Source organism: Rhincodon typus, chromosome 25 (assembly GCF_021869965.1).
Source record: "Rhincodon typus isolate 14 chromosome 25, sRhiTyp1.1, whole genome shotgun sequence".
Taxonomy (NCBI): Eukaryota; Metazoa; Chordata; class Chondrichthyes; order Orectolobiformes; family Rhincodontidae; genus Rhincodon; species Rhincodon typus.
In genome coordinates this window covers 35,188,622-35,211,903 of record NC_063356.1, presented here as the reverse complement: position 1 = coordinate 35,211,903, position 23,282 = coordinate 35,188,622, and the positions used below count along the sequence as shown (strand labels likewise).

The following is a 23,282-nucleotide window of genomic DNA, read 5'->3' as shown; positions in this document are numbered from 1 at the left end:
AAATCTTTTCTGAAGAAGGGTCTAGGCCCGAAACGTCAGCCTTCCTGCTCCTCCGATGCTGCTTGGCCTGCTGTGTTCATCCAGCTCTACACCTTGTTATCTCAGACTCTCCAGCATCTGCAGTTCCTACTATCTCTGAAACAGATTTTATTGAATTCAGATTTCACTTGTTGCCACAGTGGGATCTGCTTTCATGACCCCAGTACATTTGAATTGCGGATGCTGAAGGTCTGAAACAAAAACAGAAATTTACAGAGAAACTCAGCCAGCCCAGCAGCTTCTGTGGAGAGAGAAACCGAGTTAACATTTCGAGTCCAGAGACCTTTCTTCATAACAGTTCTGAAAAAGGATCAAATTGTTAACCCTGCTTTCTTGCCACAGATGCTGCCAGATTTGCTGAAGTTCTCCAAAAATTTCTGTTTTTTGATCCCCAGAACATTAACCTGGGATTTTGGATTCCTAGTCTAGGGACACTACCACTGCAACACCACGTCCCCATGAAATATACCACAAAGAGACATGCTCATCATACCATCACTGCATTGTAGAATGTGATCCAAAGGTGTAAAAAGGTGGCTCACTAGTAGTATGTCATAATGATGGACATTGTTAGCTGAATAGACTAATTTCAGCACAGACACAGAATTGCCTTTGAATGTAATATTAGTATATATTCGAGTCATAGAGTAATCCAGGAAGAAACAGGCCCTTCAGCCCAAACTGGTCCTTGCTGACCATGGTGCCCACTCAGCTAGTTCCAATTGTCCGCATTTAGTCCATATTCCTCTCAACCCTTCCCATCCATGTACCTATCCACATTTTAAAAAAAATGTTGCTATTGTACCTGCCTCAATCACTTTCCCTGGCAGCCCATTCCATATGCACCACTGTCTGCATGAAGAAGTTGCCCCTCAGGTCCTTCTTAAATCTATCCTCTCTCACCTTAAATCAATGTCCTCTAGTTTCAGTTCGCCATCTCTGGGAAAAAGACTATATGCGTTCATCCTATCTATACCTCTCATGATTTTATACACCTCTATAAGGTCACCCCTCATTCTCCTACGTTCCAAGGAATAAAGTCCTATCCTGGCCAACCTCTCCCTATAACTCAGGCCTACTAGTCCTGGCAACACCCTCGTAAATCTTTTTTGCGCACTTTCCCGTTTAACTATGTCTTTCCTATAACAGAGTGACCAAAACTGTACACAATACTCAAAGTGCAGCCTCACCAACAACTTATACAACTGTAACATAACATCCTAACTCTTATACTCAATGCCTCAACCAATGAAGGCCAGCATGCTAAATGCCTTCCTTACCACCCTGTTTACCTGTGACGATGCTGTCAACGAACCATATACTTGTATTCCTAGGTCCCACTGTTCCACAGCACTCCTCAGGACCTTACCATTTACTGTATAAGTCCTACCTTGGTTTGACTTTCCAAAGCACAAAACCCCACACTTATCTTTTTTGAAATGCATTTGCCAATCTCAGCCCACTTTCCCATCTGATCAAGATCCTTGTATAATTTTGATAACCTACCTCACTATCAAAGTAACCTCCTAATTTTATATCATCTGCAAACTTATTAATAATGCCTTGTACATTCACATCCAGATGATTTATGTAAACAACAAATAACAAAGGTCCCAGCACCAACCCCTGTGGCACACCACTAGTCACAGGCCTCTGAGAAACAACCTTCAATCATCACCCTCTGCTTCCTACCATTGAGCCAATTTTAAATCCCAGTTAGCTAGCTCTCCTTGCATCCCATGCGACCTAACCTTCATGATTAGTCTGCCTTGCGGGACCTTGTCAAAGACCTTACTAAAGTCCATATAGACAACAGCCACTGCCCGACCTTCATCTCACCTCTCAGTTATCTCTTCAAAAAACTCTAAAAGATTTGTCAGACATGACTTGCCACGCACAAATCCATGCTGACAATCCCTAATCAGACCTCGACTATCCAAATGTTAGTTTATCCTGCCCTCAGTATCCTCTCCAGTAGCTTGCCTACCACTAATGTTAGTGAGATGCAATAAATATCTGTTGGGTCTTTCAATACTTTGTTACCCATATCTAGATTCTTATATGAAGAGGGATAACACAAGTAATGCCACATCAGACTGCTGCAGCCAAATCACACATTTTCCACTGTGTTGAAAAACAGCGAGATATGTCAAGCACAGCACTGTGGAGAAAAGCAACAAGTATCCACAAGAGAGCCCACAGAAAGATCAAGGCTGAAAGATAATTTGCAAATATTCCAGAGGTCATCAAAAACAAGAAAAGAACCCATGCCCAGCATGGAGATACCAGTGTTTTAACTTCAATAAGCTAAACTACTTTCCACACAAGTGTTTAGCCAGGAAGAAGACAAATATTCGATAAAGCTTATTGACTTGATTGTTCCAGAGATGCCAGATGACAGTTCTTACAAATGAAGCATGCTGCTACAGAATTGTTGGTTGAAGATTTGGATGATTCACTCTACATCTTAGAGAAGGTTGGCAATGCCAAGCTAAAGGTAGAAAATGTCATTTAGTACTGCAATGAAGAGAGCAAAATAAGAACATTGTATTAATATGAGCCAATTGGGGATTCCTACAATATGTTGAGCTTCACAGACCTGAGTAACTTTGTACCATATAGTGATCCAGAAATGAAATCCTGGAAGAAGTTGAGGCTCTGTGTTGGAATGATGCATCTTAACCTGAGAGTTCAATACAACGGCAACAATGAAGACTTGGAATTTCAGAACGTAAACACAAATCTAAAGCCATTCAATGCAGCAGAAGCAAAATCAAAAGCTTGGACTGATATTCCTTAAATACCAGAAGAGATGTATGGTGTTTCACAGGTCACACTGACTGATGAACAGACCAAGAAGCAAAATGAGACAGAAACAAAAACAAAAGGGTATTCAAGGTAACAATGTAAATCAGCACTAAAGATTTCAAAACTGAACCAGAACTCTCAGTTCCACCGCATCACCATGCTTACCACCACCAGCCCCCACTTACCCCTCGCTTCTTTGGGGCTCTCCCTACCCTGTTGTTTCTCTCAGCTCTTGTTGGTCCTTGCTCCCCTCAGCCTTGCCCTTGTTCACTTTGGCCATTCTCACCCCTTCTGGCCATGCTTGCCTAATTCTTTCAGCCTCTGCTCTCCTCACCCACTCTGGCCCCTGCTTCCGTAGCCCCCTCTCTCCTCGCCCCTTGAGTCAGCCAACTCAACTGATTTTAGCACTGCTCCTGCAGCTGAGTGAGGAGGAGTGGCTGTGAGTGAGGGGTGCGTGACCGACTGATGGACTGATCAGGGACTGTGACGGAGTGAAGAGTGAATGACTGACTGACCAGTGAGAAACTGAGGAGGAGTGCCTGACAAATGGAGTGAGAACAATGTGCCTGTGCAGCTGGCTCAAGGCAATATTAATGCAGGTGTTTTCTTTCCATTGCCTATTGTCCACAGTCAAAGCTGGAGGCTTGTTCTGTTGGCACAGCCAGTTCCATCTCCTCCTCTCCATCAATTTTGTCCTGAAGGTCCATTTTTGTCAGCTTTCGGTAACACTGGCTGTTGTCAGTTTGCTGCCAGCTTCTTTCTTGTTTATGCCTGTGCAGACTATTTCAGTTTGGAAATAGACTGCACGGCTGGAAGGCTATTGGCAGCGCAGGCACCTTGCATCAAGTATGCATCAGGATCACGCTTCCAGGCAGTCAGGGTCTCCATCACATTTCTCCATGTTTATTGTAGAGATATTATCTGTATAACTTTTTTGCGCAAATAATAGAAAGGAACAATGAACATTTGCACAATAAATAGATTTTCATTTACAAGTGGGTAATTTCCAGCTTTCAAAACATCATAGTAAATATTTAGCAAGCTCTAGTGTCACATCCACAGGCAAGCTGTCATTCAGGTTTGTTCTGGTGAGTCTAATATATATTCAACACCAGTGCCAAAATAACACAGCACAGCAACTATAACAATACTCCTGCAATGCACGAAGGTTGCAGTGAGCCACTTCAGGCAATCAGTCTCCAGTCCATGGGGTGACTCTTCCTGGTGAATCACAACCAAAATTGACGGATGCAAAGTGATTTCTGGTTGGATTTCGCAGTTGTTCTGGCACGTGCTGGTTATTCCATTTCGAGGCATGTTACATAACATTGTGGGTTTCAGTTTCAAATGTTTTTTTTTGTTCGGAGCGCCAAAAAACATGGATCCTTTCGATTTGGGTCACATGCTCTTCAACGTGTTCTGGTGTGGAATTAGGCAGTCAGCTCAGAAGTCCAACGAAAACCACCTCGTTTGCTATTTTTCAAGTGAAACAGAGAATCAAAAGAACAGAAGGAAGACATTCAGGCTGCCATGCTGTTGCAAGCTGTTTGAAAGAGCTCTCCACTTTTCCCTGTCCCTTTCCCAAGCTTATTAAAAATGTCTTTTTCAAATACTTATTCATTTTCCTTTTGGATGCCATTATTGCTTCTGCTTTCACCAATTTTTCTGATGAGAAAGATGAGAAAATGGTAACATAACAGAGGCCATTAAAATTATGAAAGAGTTTGACAGGGTTAACATGGAAAAAATGCTTATATTTATGAAGAATTCCAAATTAGGGGCTCATATATATATAATTGTTACTAGTAAACTCAGCAGGGAAGTTGGGATAAACTATTTCATCCAGAGAGTGATTAGAATGTGGAGCATGCTACCGCAAGGAGTAGTTAAGGGAAATAGCATCAATGAATTTAAGAGGTGGCCAGGTAAGTACAAGGGAGAAAGGAAAAGAAGGTCATGCTGAAAGGGTTAGAGACTAGGACCGGAAGGAGGCATGGGTGGAACCGAGGCACTAGCACAGACCTGTTGGATCAATTGGCTGGTTGCTAAGCTGTACACTCCATACAAAAACTGCTATCTTGTTTTTTACATTCATACATTTTTTGTATGTAAATACCTTTATTGAAGTAACTGCACAGAGGCTGGTGTCTCATCACCAAGTCACCCTTTATTTACATGTGCACAGTACATGGACTCTGAGCAGCCAGCTCCCAGCCAGTCCCTAGAATGAGGAGACTCTCTGAATTCCTTGTTTGTATCTGTCAGCCAGGACTCCTTGATTGGCCCAGGTTAACAGTTCCAATCAAGGATCTCAGTCAATAAGATCCACCTGGCCCACATTCCAGTCACTACATTTGTAAATATATTCTCAATTCTGTGCTAATGATCTTACATTTAAACCCTTTCATTACTAACTCACAACTAGTACAGCCTTGCACTCCACATAATGAATAATTCTGCTATTATCTTATGGACTCTGAACAATATGTTTTGTGTACCAATCACATTTCGTTCCCTCCTCATTTTCCATCCACATCTGTACTTTCCACCGAGCCTATGCATACACATATTAATTGACTGGGAGTGCAGCATATTTTTGCATTTTATTAACTCCCTGCCAACTCCCAGTCCATTAGCTTAGTGCTGCCACTAGTTCACTTCACATTTTCAAATGGCTGCTCAGTTTAAGTGCATCATTAGCATGTTGCAGAACAGATTAAATCAGAAGAGACTTTATTTATGTTACACAGGTCTACTGAATCAACACGGACTTGCAAAAATGGGAGAACGTCCACAGTAAGATTGAGATGCAGTCCTGCAAATGGTGGCTCAGGAGTCATTTCAGTGCCAAGGTAATGCTTCCTATTCTCTTTAAAATGTTTGTACAGTTGTTGAATGCATCTTCACACCAAAAATTAGATCATTTGTTGTAATACTGCACACTCTTATAAATGCATCTCTCAATCAAATCAGAGGTTAAATCAATAATAATAAAAACAGCAATAAGCTAGCAGTTCTCAGCTGTACAGGTACTGATGTGTGAAAAGGGAATGTTGCTCACAAGGAATTATTCATATGTAAAAATAATGTATCATTTCCTGCTCTGTGTCATAGCAACTGAAGCTTTTGCTTCAAATCACAATGAAACGGGATTTGTACCCAGATGGTGGATGATAATCTATCAGCCAACAGTATGAATGATGAATCAGTAAATGCTCAGCTCGATAGGATGTTTTACCTTGAGAAAACCTGGTGTTTTCCATTGTCACCCTCACAAACAGCAACAGAAGCAGAGCACTGAGTGGGGAATGGGAAAAGTACACAAAGAAGTCCAAAGCAACAATTTCATTCGTTGTGAAGTGTATACTCAGTGGTGCCACATTTGTATAATTGATGAACCGTAAATAGTGATAATAGTTGACGAGCGCAGCACTTCAAATAAAAACAGCTTTGAACATGAAGCAGCCAGACTGTTGCTGGCTGCTGTTAAAGTGACCTCTAGTGGTAACCTGAGAATGCAACAGGACTTGCAAGAATTCCCAAAATAAAGATAAAGGATTCTGGAAATCTGGAGCAAAAACAAATTGCTGGAGAAACTGTCTTCTGATGAAGAGTCACTGGATTCATAATGTTAATTCAGTTTTTCCTTTGACAGATGCTGCCAGACGTGCTGAGCTTCTCTGGAGCTTTCTGCTTTTGTTGCAGAAAAGATAACCCAAAAATAGATGAATTCTAGGCATCTAAGTTCTTCAACCGCGTCAACTTCAAGGAACTATTAACAATGAGATTTATGAAAAAAGTGCCAGAATATTGTTCTTAAATATATGGAGCTTTATTGATTTATTTTAAGAGTAAAAGTGTGGACACGTATTATTTCTATGGGTAGATTGCAATAGCAGTGGAAAAAAGATGATTGCTGTATTGGACATCAAACACATGAGGAAAAGTGAAAAATCCACTCCCGTCATTCCAAATATGTTATGTTATAATTCAGACAGGCAGGCAGTGATGGACAGAACTAGAGTTCAATCTTTATACATTCATAAGCTTTTTTTGTTTGCAGAGTCACATAATATATATCGTGGACCTCCAATACAACGTTCACGGTTTCAGCCTGCGTCTTACGTGCATATGAATCCCTAGTTAATGTCCGTTGCCTTCATGATTGCACAATGTTCAGCACCATTCATGACTCCTCAGATTCTGAAGGAGTCCATGTTCACATGCAACAAGATCTGGACAATATCCAGGCTTGGGCTGACAAGTGGCAAGTGACATTCACGCCACACAAATGCCGGGCTATGACCATCACCAATAATAGACAATCTAACCATCGTCCCTTGACATTCAATGGTGTTACCATCACTGAATCCCCCACTATCAACATCTTGCGGGTTACCATTGACCAGAAACTCAACTGGATTGACCACATTAACAGAGTGGCTAGAAAAGCAGGCCAGAAACTGGGAATACTTTGGCGAGTAACTGATCACTTGACTCCTCAAAGCCTGTCCACTACCTACAAGGCACAAGTCAGGAGTGTGATGGAATACTCCCCACTTGCCTGAATGAGTGCAGCCCCAACAACACTCAAGAAGTTTGGCACCATCCAGAACAAAGCAGCCCGCTTGATTGGCACCACATCCACAAGCATTCACTCCCTCCACCACTGATGCTCAGCTGCAGCAGTGTGTACTATCGACAAGATGCACTGCAGAAATTCACCAAAGATCCTCAGATAGCACCTTCAAAACCCACAACCACGTCCATCTAGAAGGACAAGGGCAGCAGATATATGGGAATGCCACCACCTCAAAGTTCCCCTTCAAGTCACTCACCATCCTGACTTGGAAATATATCACCGTTCCTTCACTGTCGCTGGGTCAAAATCCTGAAATTCCCTCCCTAATAGCATTGTGAGTCAATCCACAGCAGGAGGACTGCAGCAGTTCAAGAAGGCAGCTCACCACCACCTTCTCAAGGGCAACTAGGGATGGGCAAGAAATGCTGGCCAGCCAGCAACACCCACATTCCACAAAATGAATAGAAAAAAAAAGCAATTAAACTCCCAATAAATGTTCAATTAATAGTATGTCAGCTCTGGTCATGTCAACAAAAGTTAGCTTCTTGTGGGTGAAACATTCTGCAATTCACTTGTAGAAAAATCATTTTCTTTCTTGTTTACAGTAACGATATTATTCTGTTGACAGAAAATGCCAAGAAGGAACATGTGACGGGTGCACCTTCCACTTCCTGTGGGAAACAGCAGAGGCCTGTCCTCTTTGTTCAAAAAGTGATTACCACGAGATAATTGGAGCATGTATTAATGGAATTCAGGTAGGATTCTCTTACAAACATGTTTCAGGGGAGATTTTCTGATTACTGATGACGAATTAATAGGTATCAGCCATAGAAAAGTGGATGGAGATTAATTTTGTCAAGTTTCCTTCCATTTATCTCCCATGGAAGGCTCCATTTGAGGTTTGTTTAGGGGAAGGAGGCATCCGTCTGTTTGCATCTGGAGTTTTAATTGAATTGATCAGAAGCCTTTGTACCAAATGTTTGACAATGCCATGTTTTTGCCAGATAATAGGATTGTGAATCTACCAGATGGGATCCTTCACTCCTTAAGCTAGTTTGCCTAAATTAATTTTGGCTAAATTAATATTCTTTTAAAGTGCAGTAATATTTAATTTGCAATGGGACAGAATCATTTTATTATAGAGAAATGAACGAAAGGGACAAAGTTAAAAACTGAGGGATCCTTCATTTAGGACAGAGCTGAGGAGAAATTCCTTCTCCTCATGGGTCATTTATCATTGGAATTCACTTATCCCCCAACAGCTGACTCATTGTATATTCAAGGCTGAGTTTGACAGATTTTTGATCAATCAACAAATCAGGGTTTTGGAGATCAGGCAGGAAAGTGGAGTCAAGGCCACAATCAGATTGGCCATAATCTTATTGAAAAGTGAAACGAGCTCACGCAACCAAATCCTGCTCCAAATTCTTCTGACCTTGTATGGAAGGGTCAGAGCACATAAGGCAAAAAAAAACTAAACAAAAAAAAGAAAGAACTGTGAATGCTGGAAATTTGAAATAAAAACAGAAATAGCTGGAGAAATTTAGCCAGTCTGTGGGGAGAAAGCAGAGTCCACGTTTTAGGTCCGGTGCTTTTCTTCAGGACTGGTTATAGCTAGGAAAAGATTGGTGGAGATGGAGCCCAGAGAAAGAGAACAGCATTTGGGCTGACAAAGGAATGGATAACAGTCAGCCAAGGAGAAAGGCAAGCTACTAATGAGGACCAGTAGTGGGTGAAAGTGGATTGCTTGTGATGAAAGACCCCCACATGACAACAGGGCTTGGTGTTTGGGGGTGGGGCAAGGACACAGAAGAAAGTGTTCAGGACCTAAAATTATTAAACTCAGTATTGAGTCCTGAAGGCTGCAGGGTCCCCAAGCAGAAAATGAGGTGCTGTTCTTCCAGCTTGTGCTGAGCTTCACTGGAGCACTGCAACAAGCCTGAAATAGAGATGTCGGTCAGGGAACACGGTGGTATGCAGGCAACTAGAAGGTTAGGGTCATTTCTGTGGATAGACATAGATGTTCTACAAAGTAATCATCAATCTGCATTTCATCTCCCCAGTGCTTGAGCAGAGTTGCCAAACTCAGAAAGGTGTATATTTTTAAAAATGCTATGCTGATGCAATGGAGAATGTGCTCCTGAAGTGAGTAACATTATTGGGTCCAATCTAACAAAAACTTAAATTGGTATTGTATTAGGGTTCGGTTGAAACCATAAATACTATTTATGATATCTGCTGCTTGCCATTTCTGCTTCCAGAAAACTACTTATGTGTGGTCAGAACCAAAATTATGTAAAGAAGGTGTTTCATTGCCAAACGAAAAAGTGGTAACTTGCAAGACAATGGACTTCTTCTTGAAGATTGGAATAATCACAGGGACAATTACAGCCTGCTTATTAATCGCCACAACATGCTACTTTTATAAGAAAAATCAGAAGTGAGTAAATAAGATTTAATATGTTGGGAGCTTTGGTTCAATGTTTTCGGATAAATATCATTGGGGTTATGGAATGGGAAGAGAAAGGGACAATTTTGTGTAATGGGTTAGCAAACAGGGGAAACAAGATGGGAGGGGAGATTTGTTTAGGGCACTAGGCAAGAATAAAGGAGAATGTAACATTGGCTGGTTTTGATTGTTTATAAAAATATGGCACCTGCAATTTAGTAAATTTTACACCTAATGAACAATGACCAAAGTTGTAAAGAGATGTAGAGAGCTAGCAGTGAAAATACTTCTTTGAAAATATAAGTGCAGACAGATTAAGCCCTAATAGGCCAAGGTGTTTTAGTAAAAGGAGCACAAATTAAAGAGCAATAATGTAATAATGAATCCATACTAAGCCATCTTTAGGCCACAGTTGTAACATTGTGGGTAATTTTTAGGTGTCTCATTAAAGCCCAGTAAATTGTCCCAGTAAATTCACCAGGATAATGCAATTTTGAAGAAGTCTCAATGTTGTCATTAATACAATTGGAGCAAAGGAGACTGAGCGGTTATTCAATTGAAGCTTTTAAAATTATTCAACATTCTTAGATCAAACCCAGATGACGTTAAAAGGGGTTGCTCCTCCAATCAGAGGCTGATGCTCTCTCTCACATTTGCTTCTGTTAGGAATGCCAAACTGACCATTGCCTAATCCAGTCTACTATCGCCATCAGTGTGGCCCAAACAGCAGCAGCAGAAAACTGTGCACTGTACTTGAATGAGGTTGAGGGCCCTCACATCAAGGACAGAGACTCCCAAAGAGCTCCCTGCAATCCGTGCTGACAGCCTTTGTCCTTACTGAGTGCCAACCCCCTTAGCTCTCAGTGAAGTGGTCTTTGTGCTTGAGTTGTAGATCATCTTGACTGCACAAAAGAATCCACGTACGTCATGGGTTCCAGAGAGTTGTTAAATTTTCTACACGTTTTCTACCCATCCTCTGTTCCTTAGGTCAGGACTTTTAATTTTGAACCTTGTATTTGTCTGTAGTCATGCTTTCTTTCCATTAGGTTTGGTGTATTTTTTCAGTTTATAAAATTATTGCACCTGCAATTTAGTAGCACCTGGATTGCCTGGTCATTATTCTGGTGTTTCCTGGTGGTGCTGTTTGTGATGGATTTAAGGACAGATTGTGGACATTCTGTGGTTCCTGTACATTGAGTATTGTCAGGTTGACTGTGAGGCAATGTCTGAATAGGCCTTTCTTTGCAGAGTTCTTAAATCCATCAGGATTAAAATCCCTGCTTTCTGCTGCTGTTTTGGGCCAGACTGATAGTGAAAGTAGATTGGATTAGGCAATGGCCAGTCTAGCAATCCTAACAGAAGCAAATGTGAGAGAGGACCATCTTCTGAGTAGAGGACTTTCAAAGTCTTCTAGTTACATTTCCCAATATTTAGAACAACAACTTTGCATGCCATGTATGACTTCATTGATAGGCCAAATTGTGACTCATGTGCTGTTGTTGGACAAGCCAGGTACAGACAATCGAACAAAGCGTCTGTTAGGGGTATCAAATGCTAAATATTTTATTTGAACAATTAATTCACGTTTAGGTTAGTTAGTTAGTGTGTCTCATGTATGTAATATCTGTAATCAGCTGCTTTAACAGAGTCTAGATTTCAACAAATAAATAATAAAGAATACAGAAACTCTAAGGGTACTTGAAAGATAGCATGGTGCTGGAAATTTCCTCATGTAAAATATAGCCTTCAGATATTATTAGAATTCAAAATACTGGGAAATGTCTAATTTCCAAAATGATTCTCTGTTTAACATTCTGGGTGGCAAAAGTTTTAAAAGCTGTGTAAAGTATAATTATAAACAGTTCACATTTGTACTTGAATTATGTTTAGGTTAGAGTACAAGTACTCCAAACTGGTGATCAATGCCAATGCAAAGGATGGTGAACTGCCAGCAGTTGATAGCTGTGCAATAATGGAAGGTGAAGATCTGGAAGACGATTTGATTTTTATGAGCAAGAAATCATTGTTCGGAAAGATAAAGTCAATTACTACTAAGGTATGATGGTATTTGATGACTTAACTGTACTGAATACTGTTTTGTTGCACTAGCTACTACACTTTTTAAATTTTTATACTTAACAACTGCTCAATATTTAAGTTGTATTTTAACTCCGTATAATCAAAAAGCACTTTTTTTCATTTATGTCATTGAAATTTCCAATCATTGGGACAAAACAGGATTAAGCCAAGTTTTGCATGCACTGTGAAACAGTAGAAATTTCAGTTTATAACTGTGACATAGAAAATCATGGAACTGCAGTAGTTCGAGACAAAACCAACCAGAAGTAAGAAATTTACAAGATTACATGTCACCATAAATTTGAACCCTGAAACTGAGTTAATGACTTAAATGTGGCTATACATTTTTTGTTGTGTTGCAGAATGTACATAAAGCATTTAATTTTTACTATTTTTATTCTTTCATTTTCTTTCTCCTGTGTCTTGAAGCTCCTAATTCACATTCGGATACAGCTTCATAGAAAGTAACCACTTCTCCATTATTATGCCCAACAGACTATTCTTCATGTGTGGTCTAGGTGCTATTGCTGGTGGCTGTTTCACTGTGCAAAAAAAAAACTGGGGCGGTGTGGTGGCTCAGTGGTAAGCACTGCTACCTCACAGCACGAGGGACCCAGGTTTGATTCCGGCCTCGGATAACTGTCTGTGTGGAGTTTTCACATTCTCCCATGAGTTTTCTCTTGGTGCTCTGGTTTCCTCCCACAGTCCAGAGATGTACAGGCTATGTGGATTGGCCATGCTAAATTGTCTGTAGTGTCCAGGGATATGTAGGTTAGGTGGATTAGCCGTGGGAAATGCAGGGTTACAGGGATAGGGTAGAGGAGTGTGTCTGGGTGGGATGCTCTTTGGAGACTCAGTGTGGACTTGTTGGGCTGAATGGCCTGTTTCCACACTGTAGAGATTCCATGAGTCATAATTAAGACCAATCACAATCCAACCTGATGTCTACAATTTAAGCCCTTTGCAAAAGAAGTAATTGGATAGAAATCATGAACAGGCATCTTGTTTGATCTGGTCCCCCACAACAGCATTCAGGACATTGGTAGTATTCCTATTGCCATGCTGTTTAAGATCAGCTAACACAACATAGGCACTGACTTGAACATGGCATCTTTCTGGTTGTCTGGATCACGTGTAACTTAAGCAAAAACTGTTCCAACTTGAACCAAATTGCGGGTAACTTCAAAACTACAGAACAATTGATAAACTTTTGGGATTGTGCCTGAGAGTCTACATTATTCCAATTTATTTTGGCACCATTATCACTGACCTAGATCATTGTAAGGATATTTTAGAATTGCATATACTAATGAAACTAATTTTGTCATGCACTTGGATAGGAGGAATAATGATCTTTCCCTTGCGTTGACTATTTAACAATTAGCTTTGGACTGTGAAATTAATTGACATTGCTAATGTCTGGTGATATATTTCTGTCTGTTCCTTTCTCATATTTTAATGCATATTTTTACATTTGAACTGTCTACTTTTTTTTAGCCTTCATATGTACACGATTCTGGTATAGAAGAATGTTTTGACCTAGGAAACACAATGTTAGACTGAAGCGCAGTGTCCTCCACTTAGATAGCAATGGTGAGCAATAGATCAGGAAAGAAACAAATACATCTGACGGTAAAATTGAGCTAATAATTTATGGAAATTGATTATAAACAGGAACAATGCGGAAGTGTAAACTAATAGGTTCACTTTTTTCAATATTGTAATATTTTAATGTTTAGAACAATAGTAAATTCCAATAGAATCCATGTTCATGAGAACAGAAAACTGTATTTGTAATTCATTTTCATTAAATGCATATCCAGCAATGTTAAGGTAGAAATAGAAAGTCTTGATAATATGTTTGATATTGGAGAAAAGGTTTATTTTTGATGAAGCCTTTCCAGCGGTGCTCAGAGCACTCATGACCAACATTTTGACTAAAGGGCTACATTTTGAGAAACCTTTTAAAAGTGGTGAAGGAAGTAATAAGGCCTAGGTTTTGCGAGTTTCAAAGTGTAGTGCCTTGGCCACCTGTACGTTTTCCTGCTTAAAAAAGAGAGTGGCAAGGATGAGAGATGCTGAGGAAGCCAGAGTCAGAGAATCACAAGGTCTTAGAAGAAGCGTGGACTGAAGTCACGGAGGAATTCATAAACGAGAACTAAGAATTTAAATAAGATTCACCAGGAGCTATGTAGACAACAAGAGACCACACATATATTGCAATGACCTATAATAAACAAGATTTTTCATCACCTCTATGAATTGTTTATTTTACTAAAAAGTGTATGTAGTATATGGATACCTGTGTTCCACAGTGCAATGAATGCTCATTGTTCACTCTTCATCATACAACTTTCTCGATTCTAACACGATGCCTTCACCGTTCATATTCAGCACTTTTATAAAAACATTTTATCTATAGCTTGTACTTAGACTTAAGAAGTTGCACTCGAATGTACACCTGTGACAGTAAAATACGTTGTTTACTGACGGTATGAAATTATTAAATTTCTTGTCAATTCGCTGACATTTTGTACCTATGTTCTTCTGCAATGGGACAGACAAGCAATCAACCCTAGTGACAGTGCTGTTTTGAAGTCAGACATGCAAGACCAGGTTCTTCCAATATACTTTTCCCCATGCTATAACTATTCATGGCAATGCAGGTGAAATTGCAGGTGAAACCCAGTCAAGTGAGCTGGTAATCTAATTTTCACAAAGAATGTTCCACCTGCTTTACGCAATCTACACACCTGTGTAGTGTATGAGGGAAAACATAGATCCTGATTTTAACATTATAGCACCAAACCTAACTCCCAGAATTCTGTATTGTCACTTAAATATCTGTTACTATCTTTCAGACGTCTACCCTCTGTTCGAAGGCTGTACATGTTGTCAGTTAAAGGGGGAAAAGAGATCTTCTCCCAGGTCCCTGGATCAGTCAAAAGACCCTTCACATAGTTTTGCCCAACCATATCCATCCTACCCTCCCCATTGTGTTTAATGTTTTCTCCACCTGTGCTTACCAGGCTCTGTTAGTCTGGCCCCAACAAGACCCCAAGCATATTCCAAGTCCAGGTCCATTGCTAAATGCATGTCCCTAGCCACTGCCCCTGCTGGAGGTGCCCATGTGCGAAGCAGCTGAACTTTCAATTGGATTAGTGAATCTGTGAGATTGGAATTTCTCCTACAGAGAGACAGGAGTTTCACCTCTTAGGAATTGAAGGCTGTTATTCAAGACATTAAAATGAGGCAAGCTAACGAAGAAGAGGGGTGGGCTGTCACCAAAAACTAATGAGGAGCCGCCCTCAGTGTTTAAGCCAGTCCACAATGTCTAGGCCACTTGGCCAGCAGTGGTGACAGCATTGTGGAGTCGGGAGTGAGTTGTCCTACGAGTCCTCAACATTGACTCCAGACCCCATGAAGTCTCGTGGCTTCAGGCTAAACATAGGCAAGGAAACCTCCTGCTGATTATCACGTACCACCCTCCCTCCGCTGATGAACTGGTACGCCTCCATGTTGAACAAAACTTGGAGAAAGCATTGAGGGTGGCAAGGATGCAAAATGTACTCTGGGCGGGGAATTTCAATGTCCGTCACCAAGAGTGGCTCAGCAGCAGCATGACTGATCGAGCTGGTTGGATCCTAAAAGACATTGCTGCTGGACTGAGTCTGTAACAGGTGGCGAGGGAACCAACAAGAGGGAAAACATACTTGACCTCATCTCCTTATCAATCTGCCAGCTGCAGATGCATCTGTCCTTGACAGTATAAGTAAGAGTGACAATCGGACAGTCCTTGTGGAGATGAAATCCCGCCTTCACATTAGGAATACGCTCCATCGTATTGCGTGGCACTTCTACTGTGCTAATTGGCACAGACTTCAAACAGACCTAGCAGCTGAATTCTGAGCATATATGAGGGCTCTGTGGGCCATCAATAGCAGCAAAATTGTACCCTAGCACAATCTGTAACTTAATGGCAAGGTGTATCCCCCACTCAACCATTACCATCAGGCCAAAGGATCGATGCTGTTTCAATGGAGAGTGCAGGAGGGCATCCCAGGAGCAGCAACCAGGCATACCTGAAGATGAGGTATCAACCTGCTGAAGCTACCAAACAGGAATACTTGCCTGCCAGATAGCCTTTGCAGCAAGTGATGGACAGAGCTACGCAAGTTCATAACCAGCAGATCAGATGTAAGCTCTGCAGTCCTTCCACATCCACTTGTGAATGGTGGTGGATAATTAAACAATTCACCGGAGGAGGAGGCTCCACAAATATGCCCATCCTCAATAATAGAGGACCCCAGCACATCAGTGGAAAAGATAAGACTGAAGCATTCACAGCAATTTTCAGCCAAAAGTGTTGAGTGGATGGTCCCCAGCATTACAGATACCAGTCTTCAGCAAAATCAATTCTCTCCGCACAATATCAAGAAACAGTTGGAGACACTTGATACAGCAAAGGCTATGGGCCCTGGCAATACTCAGGCAATAGTACTAAAGACTTGTACTCCAGAACTTGCTGCTCCCTTAGCCAAGCTCTTTCAGTACAGTTACCACACTGACATTTACCCAACAATGTGGAAAATTGCCCAGGTATGTCCTGTATGTAAAAAGCAGGACAAATTCATTGTGGCCAATTACCACCCCATCAGTCCACTGTCATTCATTAATCATGTGATGGAAGGTGTCAGCAATAGTGCTATCGAGCTGCACCTGCTCAGCAATGACCTGGCCAGTGATGTCCAGTTTGGGTTCTGCCAGGGCCACACAGCTCCTGATTTGACCAAGTGTGGCATTGAGGAAGCATGGCAAAACTGGAATCAATGGGTATCAGGGGCAAACTCTCCACTGGCTGAAGTCGCACCTGGCACATAGGAAGATGGTCATGATTGTTGGAGGTCAGTCATCTCAGCTGCAGACAACTCTGCAGGAGTTCCTCAGTTCAGCTGCTTCATCAATGACCTTTCCTCAACCTACAGCACATGGACTGCAGGGATTCAAGAAGGCACCCCACCACCATCTTCTCCAGGGCAACTAAGGATGAACATTAATGCTGGTTCACATCCCATGAATGAATATGAAAAAAACATATAAATGATTTCCAAATTATCCTGCGGCTTTACAGCAATTAACATTTTATGAGTAAACATTAACAAATATTTACAGATAGAGATTTTATGTACTGTTCACTCAAATTGAGTATGGCTAATTAAACTTTGCCTGCAGCATGATCGAGATTCATCAAACATTAGATTAACAGCAGTCTTGGCTCAGTAGAAGCACTCTCATCTCTGAGTTGGAAGATTGTTACTTTAAGATGACACAAAATAGGTGGACGGACAAGGTAGTGCTGAGGAAGTTGCGAGGCTGCAGAAGGACTTGGACAGTCTAGGAGATTGGGTAATGAAGTGGCAGAAGGAATACAATGTGGGGAAGTGCAAGGTTACACACTTTGATAGGAAGAATAGGGACATAGACTGTTTTCTAACCATGAAAGCTTTCAGAAATCTGAAGCACAAGGGGATTTGGAAGTCCTAGATCAGGATTCTCTTAAGGTTAACATGTAGGTTCAGTTGGCTTGAGGAATACAAATGCAATATTAGCATGCATATCAAGAGGGCTGAAAGACAATAGGACAGATGTGCTGAGGAGCCTTTTTCAGAAGAAGGGTCGAGGCCCAAAACGTCAGCTTTCCTGCTTCTCTGATGCTGCTTGACCTGCTGTGTTCATCCAGCTCTACACCTTGCTAGCACAGATGTGCTGCTGAGGCTGTATTAGGCTCTGGTGAGACTGCATTTGGAATATTAAGAGCAGTTTTGGGCCCTGTATCTAAGGAAGGATGTGCTGTCAGTGGCGGGGGTCCAGAGGGGATTATAATAATCATCCCAGGAATGAAGGGCTTGCCATACAAGGACTGGCTGAGGACACTTGATGGAGTTTAGAAGGATGAGTGGAGGGTCTCATTGAAACTTACAGAATACTGAGATGCCTGGATCGAGTGGAAGTGGAGAAAATATTTCCACTCATAGGAGAGACTAGTACCCTGAGGGCATTGCCTCAGAGTGAAGGGACGACCCTTTAGAACTGAGAAAAGGAGGAATTTCTTCAAACAGACGATGGTTAATCTGTGGAACATTGTCACAGAAGGCTGTAGAAACCTTTGAGTGTGTTTAAGATGGAGATAGATATGTTCTTGATTTTTGAATGTAATATTAAAACATGACCTGCTCTGCCCTCTCAAGTGGATTTGAGAGATCTCATGACACTGTTTAAAGAAGAGAGAGTAATTTTCTCCAGTATTGTAGCCAATATTTATTTCTTGCCATTCCATCAGTGTCATTGCTTCAAAATCTTGGAACTCCTTCTCTAATGGCATTGTGGGTATACCTACACCAAATGGACCACAGCAGTTCAAAAAAGCAGCTCACCACCACCTTCTCAAAGGTAACTAGGGCCGGGAAATAAATGCTGGATTGCCAGTGACATCCACATCCCATGAATGAGTGAAAAAGATTCTGAGAATTTATTTGGTTACTAACTGTTTGTGGAATATTTATCTTTCTTTAAACTTTAGTTTTCTTTGATTTTGCTATTTGCATTTCCTCTTTTATAAGTTTTTTCCTGCATATAATTTTCTTCATACCATTTATTTCACCTGAAGTTTACAGTTTTGGAGTAGAGAATATACAAAGGGTGAGGAATGTGAACAATGTCGAGTAAAAGAGAAACATAAATTAGGGAGAGAAAGAACTAAAAATCAGGACAGCAAAAGAAAGTTAAAATGGTGATGGTTTTAATTTTTAGCAGAACAATATTTGGATCAATTCATACTAACCCTCATCAGGATACTTATAATAAGCTTGTTTTTTGCAAATTGTTGTGAATACAGTGTCACTTAAGGTGATATAGTTTGAAGTATTCATATGCTTGTTCTCAAAAAGCTATTTTCAAAAAAATATATGGGTGAGTAACATCGTCTTATTTTTTTTGTTGCATAGATTTTGTAAGAGTTTTGTGATAGTCACTTAAGTGAAACATTTGCAATTTTAAGATTTGAGGATAGATTTTCTAAGTCTTCACTTTAAACAAGGTATTTTGCCTGCATGTTGTATCAATTGGAAAAAATCTGGCCAAATAGCCATTATTTTATTTTTGACTAGTGAATCTGTTGAGTTTGAAGATTGCAAAAATCTATTGTGTGGTGTATTTTGAATGGGCTTGTACAGTGAATTTGTTCAGTGAGAGGTGCATTTTCTGTGCAAAAAAGCTCCAGTTCATGAAGTTTAATTTTATCTGTATTAATGCTGTAACCATTTACCGAAGCATACAGAAGGTTGCACTTTATGAGATAAATTTGTTTATGAATGGGGGACATGGATGGTTAAATACTGATCAAGTTTATCAACTTTTGTAGCCATATTCCAGATTGTAATAGGGAGCTTTGTCTCAATTTCAAATTTTGCATTTTTTTTCTAATTTCAGAGAACCCCAGATGGTTTTGACTGTGTCCCATTAAAATCTTCCTCTGGATCAGCAGACATGGACATATAACATGGTCTTTTGTGTGCACTATTTTGCAAACTAGCTAACTGAAGTGGCATTTTTGAGACACATTTGAACTAAGAACGCTTTATTAAACAAAAGTTATCATTAGAATGTAAAACATAAATGAGGATCATTTTGTATGAAGAGTACAAACATTGCCTCGTGATAGCTTTACTACTGTATCATTTTATGTACAACAAAGATTAATTAAAAGGATTAATTTATGTTTAAATCTTTAAAGGGACAAGGGGATTGATGACAATCATAATTAGATATTATTGAACTACTTAAAATTGATTCTTGTTTGCATCAAAATCAGGAATTCGGAAGGAGTTGATTTTAATGCAGCTCCCAGTTATTTATAGAGTAATCAACCTTCAAAGATATATCAGCTTCAAGATATCACCATTACAAGTTGAAAATACTACACCTTCAAGTAATGTAAACTTATGACAAACGTCTGGAAGCCAGCAATGAGTCAAATAACGTTTGGCTTCTAATCTGATCACAATCAGAATAGGCTTTAATGACAAGTGTTGTTGATTCTCCTCCTTAGCCTTCAGAAAATCTTTTAAAATGAACCACCTTACCTCACTATTCTGGTGTGCCACTTCTGTGGTTTCCATGCTGTGCATCAATGCTTGTACAGTGCTTTTCAGTGAAACAAAGCTCCAATGCCATAGCAGTAACACTGCAGCTGCCTTAATATTGAAAATTTCCAGTGGGAGTACATCCTTTCCCATTTTCCAAGAGGTTTGATCATTTCATAAAATGTCTGAAATTAAATGATTTTGAACATCAGTTAACGATGTATCAAAGAAGCAGTCAGTTGTTTTGCTGATGTTAAGATTTCTTAGAAATTTATTGTTTGACACTGAATAATCTTTTTTTAAATCACAAATAGAAAAGGGGCTCATTTATTCTCAGAGTTTCTTCTCAGAGCCATCCCTAATGAATTATCCCATTTAGGCCATTATATTATCATTTATTTTCCTTTCTCATTCCAAAGGCAGCTGACTTTGTATTTCCTGTTGTTTTTGGACACAATAAAGGGAAAAATAAAATTCTTGAAATGCAGTCATGAAGATTCTATTCTGAAAGTGATCCAATTAAAGATGCTTTGATCTTAAATGAAATTTGGGTTCATAACTATGTTATTTCACTGCATGGAAATGTTTTGCGCGCATAATTTTTTTTTACTTTCTTTTAAATTAATAATAATTTTAGATGGTCCAGTGAATTCAGCAATGCCCAAGATTACTGCAGGGGAATTTTAAGTGAGTAGATTGCTTCTAGCCTGATGTGTCGCAGACTTTCAATGCAAACCATTTTGATGCGCGCCAGCAATTGTGTACTTTTCCCGAAGGCATTTTAAATTCATCATGGTGAAGCAATGATGATTATATGACCCGCATATTATTTTCTAATAATATCGGAGCTGTGTTGAGCACAATTCAAATCTGCCCTTAGCATTATTCAAATGGCTAAACAGTTTTTGTAGTACTTCATCCCTAAAAATTTGGAACTGAGCATGTCTCCAGTTATGTTGATTTTTCCCAGTCAATGATAAGATCTGATTTTGGGGCTTTGGATAGTATGTCCAATCTATGAGGAACTTAGATGCTGGGTCAGAAGTGTGTTCTTGACCGGAAACACATCAATAATCTTTGTTAATATTATTAGCAATGCACAGTACGGTAAACAGTAAATACATAAATCCAGATCTCAATCCATACAATAGCTACTTGCATTTTTGCTGTTATCTGACTAGGGCAAACTAGTTTTGAATTGGGAAACCTTGCCTCTTAAATTTAGGAGTGTATGCTCCCATTCACAAATCCTAATTTGTAACCAGTTCAAAATTTGTCAATGAATCAGACGTCATCAGTTTACATTGCCAACTATCTGCAAATCTATCTATTTAATTTACAAGTTTTTGTAGTATAAAGGCCAGCAACTTATTGATCTGCTTAATTGAACTATTGGCTGACCATTGAAAGATGTGTAAATATCCTTGCTAGGGAGAAAAAGAACCACTGACTGAATAAACCAACCAAACGTTCACACTTATGGATGTGATTCCACATTCTTTTTGTAAGCTGCACATTCACAAAGTATGATCCATAAACCTCCTCTTGATTTAAACTCTCCAACTCTGCAAATGTTGAAAAGATCACAGGACCAAAACCTATTCCTATTGTAGATGCCAACATGTTTGTGGAGTCAAATGTTTGTGTTCTCCCAAAAGAATCTGAGAGCAAAATCAATTATGTTGTAAATGATTGCACTTGCTTAATATTTCAATTTGTGCCTTACACATCCCTTAGTCTCCTCTTGTTCAGACAATGTTTACCTTGTTTCAGCTTTTCTCCAACATCATGCTTCATTCATGAGCACAGGCAGGTGACTATATGACAAGCTGTTTGGATGTGCCTAAAAGTTTAAAGTTGTCCTGAGATATTCATTCCATTATGTGGTACAATGTTTCACTCACAGTAACCTGACAGAAATTGGGAGGCCACTTTGTGTTGAACTTGAATACAAATCCACACATGTGCATTCTGTGCAAATTTTTGATGATGTGTGTTTGCTAATTTTGATTCCTCCTAAAAATTCAAAGTTTATTAAGTCAGTGAATCTAAATGTTTGATTTGTTTTCTGTAGTTAAAAAATTGTATCAAATCAGATTTGTATCAGATCAATCTGGAGCTGCCTTATTATAGTAATGTGTTAATAATAGTCTCTTTTGGGTAGACAGAGTTTGGAGCACCTGAAATTGGGAGACGGTCTCGACGAAAGGGGAAATGTAATACAAAGATAATGGAATTTCTGCACAGTTCCAGTGTAACTTTGCCAACAAAAATGTTTTCATCATTGCACAATGTTATGACTGGATCTCAAGTTGTACTGTGTGAAATGTCAAAGCTAAAATTTAGCTTTAAAGATTTTTAATGATGTAGTTTTATTGTGGGATCAGTTACAATTAACAGGCAACTGCTTATATTTACTACGGTGTTTTGTAGATCTATATGGCAGATTATTGATGTTTTCAATTTGTTTAATGTTAGTGTATCTGGTTCACTGCCAACTAGAAATACAAAGTAACTCAGAAATAATTGTTAATAATCTTCGGAAAGGAGCACTCAACCTGTATGACATTTATCTTATCATTTTCATGGAGGTGTGAATTTGTTTATAATAAATGTGTTGGAGATGATATTGAAATAGGTGATAAGTGAATGACGCATAAACATTCGAGAATTCATCTGTTATCTGTTAGCAATGCAACAAGCAATTCCCAGCATCATATATCATTTTAAAAAAAGACTTAATTGTAATTCACATTCTTACAATGACAAATTGAGCCAGTTATGAAGGACTTCCTATCATGAGTCATTTAAAATAAAGCTCTTTTTAGTTTCATAATTTGACTTCTGATTTGCAAATGCAGAAAATGATGGTTTCGTGTTGAGCTGATTTCCATGTTAAATCAGCCTGCAGCATATTTTTCTATGTTGAATGTGAAAAAGTGTTTTGCAGGTAATACTGTACAAAAAAAAATCAAACTTTTTTAACCCAAACATATGCTTGTTTTAATAAAAGAAACACACTGTGATTTAGTATCTCTTCTGATGGATTAATAGGAAAGGGGAGCTGGAATTGTGATGTTCATTTGAAATTTTTATCCCAAGTATTAGTGTTGGCCTGAAGTAGTTTGGGGTTTTAAAATATTGTGCTTTATAAATATATCTTACCCCAAAAGTAAACAAAGCT

General features: G+C 39.5%; 2 protein-coding genes across 3 annotated transcripts in view; both read left to right on the top strand.

Moving 5' to 3' along the window:
- The window catches only part of elapor1 (endosome-lysosome associated apoptosis and autophagy regulator 1), a 126,949-nt gene extending 104,224 nt beyond the window's left edge, over positions 1-22,725 (top strand). For both annotated transcript variants that reach the window (XM_048612104.1, XM_048612105.1), the window contains 5 exons: positions 5,598-5,699; positions 8,058-8,184; positions 9,691-9,869; positions 11,769-11,934; positions 19,446-22,725. In XM_048612104.1, the coding sequence (XP_048468061.1) occupies positions 5,598-5,699; positions 8,058-8,184; positions 9,691-9,869; positions 11,769-11,934; positions 19,446-19,514 (643 nt within the window). In that variant the 3' untranslated portion in view covers positions 19,515-22,725. The remainder of the gene's footprint in view (positions 1-5,597; positions 5,700-8,057; positions 8,185-9,690; positions 9,870-11,768; positions 11,935-19,445) is intronic.
- Positions 1-23,282, top strand: part of LOC109913838 (cadherin EGF LAG seven-pass G-type receptor 2-like) — a 990,249-nt gene that overhangs the window by 504,381 nt on the left and 462,586 nt on the right. The window lies entirely within an intron of this gene.